Below are 5,112 nucleotides of genomic sequence, written 5' to 3' on the forward strand. Positions count from 1 at the left end.
AAAACATAGATATCTGTACTTTCATTTGTTACCAACTTACCATCAATAAAGTCTCAAATAAAGATGGCCAAAACTCAAAAATCTGCTCCCTAACTTGAATTTTAATTTAAAAAAATACAAAACAAGATATACCAAGTTATTGCTGCTTCCTCCTATAAAAAATATACAACACCAATTGGAGGCTTGTCTCAGTTCTATTTCTTGTCCCAATAAGACGACAGCAGCTGCAACGGCAAGCAAACTCCAAAAGAAAGAATTGTTGATGATAACCCTCCACTTAAACAAGTGAAACTCCTCTCACCTTAAAGACACATCTACAGCAACAGCAGAAAGCAGTAACTAAAAGCAGAGAAATATATGAAGTTACAAAAAATAATCTGGAGTCTTTCGCATTGTCTCAGGCTCAATTTGCCTGGGAGCCGGATCAAACTGCAGAAAATTCTGATCCATATTTTCTCCAATTTCCAGTATAGCAGCCATATTCCCACATCGGTAACAGTAATTTGGAGCGCTAAAAACAGTCACCACATTCTTCTCCTTTAAGAGTCATCAAAATAACAGAGTGAAATAGGTTCCCCCTTAGATAAAAAAGGTAATAATTAAACTGAATCAAAATATTATGGTAGTCACCTGGCACCAATTGTAACCTTCCATTACAAGCTGGTGAGCTCTAGATATCAGGGAGAGACCATTGGTATGATTGAACTGAGCAGCTATATCCTGTCCAAATGTATATCCAGCACCACGTGGAGATATTCCCCAACCACACCGATCATCTGGATCAGACCACAGGAGATCGCACATTGGTCCTTCATGCGGAACCTATAGTGCACAAGTACAGTTGTCAAGAAAGAAATCCAAATGGCATCATCAGCATAGTTTTAGGCATGACCTATATAAATAAATGAAATTCCAAAGTGGAGCAAAAGACAAGGCACCATGAAAGGGTAAAACAGCTAGTGTGGCTGAAACAAATATTTAATAGCAGATTCAACTAAATACAAGAGAAACCAGATATCATTGTATGTTCTAGATGAAAGAAAACATTTCCATAGCAAAACAAGAGTATAACAAACTACAATAACATAGTTGCAACATCAAATAAATGATTAAACTATTTCTCATACATTTTTAAAAAAAAAAGAGATACTAGATTTTTTTTGAGAGGGAGATGATACTAGATATTTAACTCAAGAGAGCCTGCTTCATATAAAAATGTTTTTCATACCAAATAAATCATAAAAGCTTGCAAGAGCCAGTTATGAACACAAACCTCCTGTATACGATCCAAGGCCCGGATATTATCCAGTGTGTCCAAAGAAGGTGAGAGGCCTCCATGCAAGCAGAAAATCTGTAATATGCATACAAGTTAGACGCTGGCATATAGTCAAATAAACATTCTGCCACTTATGTAACTCAAACCTGACTCTCAATGAGGGCCGTCAGAGGTAAATAATCAAACAAGTCAGTGAAGAATTTCCAGACATTGGCATTTCCATATTTTCTCAAGCATTCATCGTAGAAGCCATACCTGAAGAGTAGGTTGAAGACTTGAAGTTAATGATGAAATTGTAACAAACATATAAACAATTTAAAAAATGAAAAATAAATCTTGTATAGTTGTATTGCATTTTTAGTTTTTACGTTAAAAGGAAAATTTTTTATTGTTTCCTTTTTATACTTCCCCAAACTATAATGAATTGGTGTTAGCAAGTGTAGACCGTGTAATTCACCTCTACTTATTCAGATACCTTATAAGCTAGCTATAGTTTTCACTCAGGTGCCCCCACACATACACATGAGGTTTATTTAAAAGTACAATCTTGCAATTCATTCACCATGAACTTCACAACTCTTTCTATAAGGTAGTGAAAATTGACTATTACACGCCTCAGTATCACAGATAGTTCATAAGCAACAACATTATTTGTATATAAATCTCGTCTATGTTGACCTAATACTAAATAATACATCAGAATAATGGTGAGAAAAACAGAGTAAAAGAAAGAAGATGTCATCTTGTCATTACAGGATCATACCGCTGAAGTGTGGAGCCTAAGCTACCCCCCCTTTGAAGTTACCCATAAGATAGATGGAACTCACAGGCACATTCTATAGAGAAAAACTAATGAATAAAGCCATAAGGGCTGCAATACACATCTTCTCAAACTTAAAACATGATACATCCTTACATATACAAATTACAATGTCTTTGTCCGAGAAAAGTAGGATGGCAAGATAATGTTCTTACACTTGAGTAATTTGACGGCTCTCATGATTTCCCCTGAGAATTGTAATTCTATCTCTATAACGGACTTTCAAGGCAACCAAAAGCGTAACAGTCTCCACCGAATAGTACCCACGGTCTGCATAAATTTAGCCAGTAACATGAGCAAATGGTAGAAGCTCCCACACATGTAAACACTATAATTTGATAATGTCCAATGTTAGACCTTGTTAAGCGGCCTCATGTCTTTTCCTCAAAAACATACCACTTTCACACTCAGATTTTATACTTGATACAAATAGAACAATCACCTGTACTTCTTTTTATACCCACAGCAAATTTTGTCAAAAGACTGACTCTTTCACATTATAGAGCTTCACTTCTAACTGAAATTTATCATTTGTTCTAGAAAAATCCTCTCATGCAATACACCTCGCTATAAAAAAAACTCAAAGACCAATACAATAATAATAATAATAATAATAATAATGATAATAATAATAATAAATGAACAAGCAAATATAAAAACTTCTCCACAAGGACCAAAAAACCAAACCATTTAAAAAAAGGTATAATAATAATAATATATATGCATCGGTCATTCACTATTCATTGAACTCGGTGCATAATGCAGTTCACGAAACATTACTTTTTATTGAAAAGTGACTGACCTACATAATCGCCCATAAAGAGATAATTGGTATGAGGAGCACTTCCACCAATCCTGAAGAGCTCAATTAGATCGTAGAACTGACCGTGAATATCGCCGCAAACCGTGACAGGGCATTTCACCGGCTGAACGTTCCACTCCTCCACCAGAACCGCCCTTGCCTGATCACAAAGCAACTTCACCTCCGCCTCCGGCAAAGCCTTGCACTCCATCAGAACCTCGATCTGCCGGTCCAGATCCGCTTGAGACGGCATCGTTTTTTAACCTATTCTCTTATATCCAAAACGATTTCCGAGTTTGTTGTTTCTACACAGATCGATTGGTGATTTTGTGATATAACATGGAATCGGTGATGGTTAAGCTGAACGGAGAGAAGTTCCGATGAGAAACGCGGAAAATGAAACGAAACGTTTTGGAAATCAGATTGGTTTCTTCTTTCTTTCTTCGGTCTCTCTCAATCATTTCATTTTTACAGAAAAAGAAATAAAAGTGTGAGAGAAAAAATGATATTCATTTTTTTTTTTGTTATTTTGAGTTTTATTTTGTTTTTAATAAAGAAAGAAATTACCTCAAAGGTTGGGGGAGCAGCCAGGATTGAAATGAAATTCAAATGAAATGAAATGAGATGACACTCCAATGAAATTGATTTGCTTAAGGTTAGTTTGGGAGTTGAATTTTGGAAGGGAAAATGGAAATGAAAGACTTTAGAGTTATGAAATATTCTTATCTTTTTTTATTTTCTATCATCCCCTCCAAAATCCAACTCTCAAACAAACAATTAAAGTATTCATACATTTGTTTCAATTATTCCTTTTTTGTTTTGTTTTACACAAATGATTCTTTTTATTTCGTTTTTTTTTGTTATTCTCATTCATAATTGTTCATCCCAACAAGTATCACTTTTAGTATCTCTTAAGAATTGAATCTTCAATAATCTTAGAGAGATATAATAGAGTCTTATACCACTATATTAATGCATACATTTTATAAGATAATCTTATGCCTTGATTTTATAAGATAAAAACTAAAATTATGATTCATTTTAATATGGATTGCAAATCGTTTATTTCAAGAGTATTAATAATTTTACAATTCATGATGCGGATTTGAAATGTCATTTTTTCTTGAGTAATTATTTGGGAGATACATAATAAATAAGATTTATGGATTCATTAATTAACTTTTTTTATCTATTTCTTTCTCCGTTTAATCACAAAAGAGGAGAATTACTTAAAATGATCCTAATCTATTTAGAGATCTAACTACATTACACTATGTATATTTCTAGGTCAATCAAATGTTAGGAAACAATTTAATACTAGTGTGTATTCGTGTTTACCGGTCAATATTGTGTGATACTATGTATTTAATTTTTATATATTTCATTTTTTATAATTAGAATATATTTAATTTTTACACAATGATAGAAATTACATCATGTTTTGGCTTTATATAGTATAGATATAGATAGATATAGATATAGATTATATATAATATAGAATAGATATTAATGGTGTATTGATATTTAAATATTAAATAGTAATTGCAATATATGCATAATCATTTATTTGTAGTTAAAAAGAACGAAAAATACTAACAAGGAATTTGTTCATTGATTATGTAAAACAAGACCTTTAAAAATTGTATGAGGTCAAAGACAAAGGTTTGATTTTACAAATGATACTTAGAAAAAGGAGTAGCCATATCCACCATGAGATCCTAACAATATCTTAAAAAACAAGGAAAAACAAGAGAAAAACTTGGATATAAACATATATAACATTATATTTAGAGATAAGTGTACTTTTGTTTTTATGTACTATTATTAATGGCTAAATTTTAATTAAAATTAAATGTATAATATATTATTAAGATTTTATTAACTGTCTCTACATACATACGTCTTCATATAAGTCTTTCTCGAAAACCAATCTACAATATGATAATGTTTTAGTTCAATAAATCTAAAAGTTAGATATTCTTAAATATGTGATTTTTTTGTTTACTCATGGCAGACAAAATTCATCTTACATTTGAAGAGCCAATATTAGACTCCTATGAGAGAACGGTCCTATTTTTAAATGTAATTTTAAGGGTAAAAATGTAATTTCATTTTAAATTAAGAATATAATGTTTGTCCTTTGATTTTTCTATCATTTTCTACATAACTTTGATATCCAGTAATGAAAAGGAATGTAGCTAGGTAGATTTATGG

At 32.0% G+C, this 5,112-nt stretch overlaps 1 protein-coding gene across 1 annotated transcript; it reads right to left on the reverse strand.

Annotated features, from left to right (window-relative positions):
• LOC109331429 (serine/threonine-protein phosphatase PP2A catalytic subunit-like) lies at nt 1–3,151 on the reverse strand. The gene is made up of 6 exons (XM_019565914.1): nt 2,899–3,151; nt 2,252–2,366; nt 1,423–1,531; nt 1,274–1,351; nt 631–822; nt 1–537 (listed from the first exon to the last, which is right to left on the reverse strand). The coding sequence occupies exons 1-6, from the start codon at nt 3,149–3,151 to the stop codon at nt 364–366; spliced, it is 921 nt and encodes a 306-aa protein (XP_019421459.1). The 3' UTR covers nt 1–363.

This window comes from Lupinus angustifolius, chromosome LG17 (assembly GCF_001865875.1).
Source record: "Lupinus angustifolius cultivar Tanjil chromosome LG17, LupAngTanjil_v1.0, whole genome shotgun sequence".
In the NCBI taxonomy this organism is placed as follows: Eukaryota; Viridiplantae; Streptophyta; class Magnoliopsida; order Fabales; family Fabaceae; genus Lupinus; species Lupinus angustifolius.

What these genes read in the sequence shown, in the direction of transcription:
- LOC109331429 (XM_019565914.1), bottom strand. Translation starts at nt 3,151, where the DNA reads ATGCCGTCTCAAGCGGATCTGGACCGGCAGATCGAGGTTCTGATGGAG. An exon ending in CGGCCCTCATTGAGAGTCAG is followed by an intron (nt 1,352 to 1,422) that starts GTTTGAGTTACA and finishes TGCATATTACAG; the next exon opens with ATTTTCTGCTTGCATGGAGG. An exon ending in AAGGTTACAATTGGTGCCAG is followed by an intron (nt 538 to 630) that starts GTGACTACCATA and finishes TGACTCTTAAAG; the next exon opens with GAGAAGAATGTGGTGACTGT.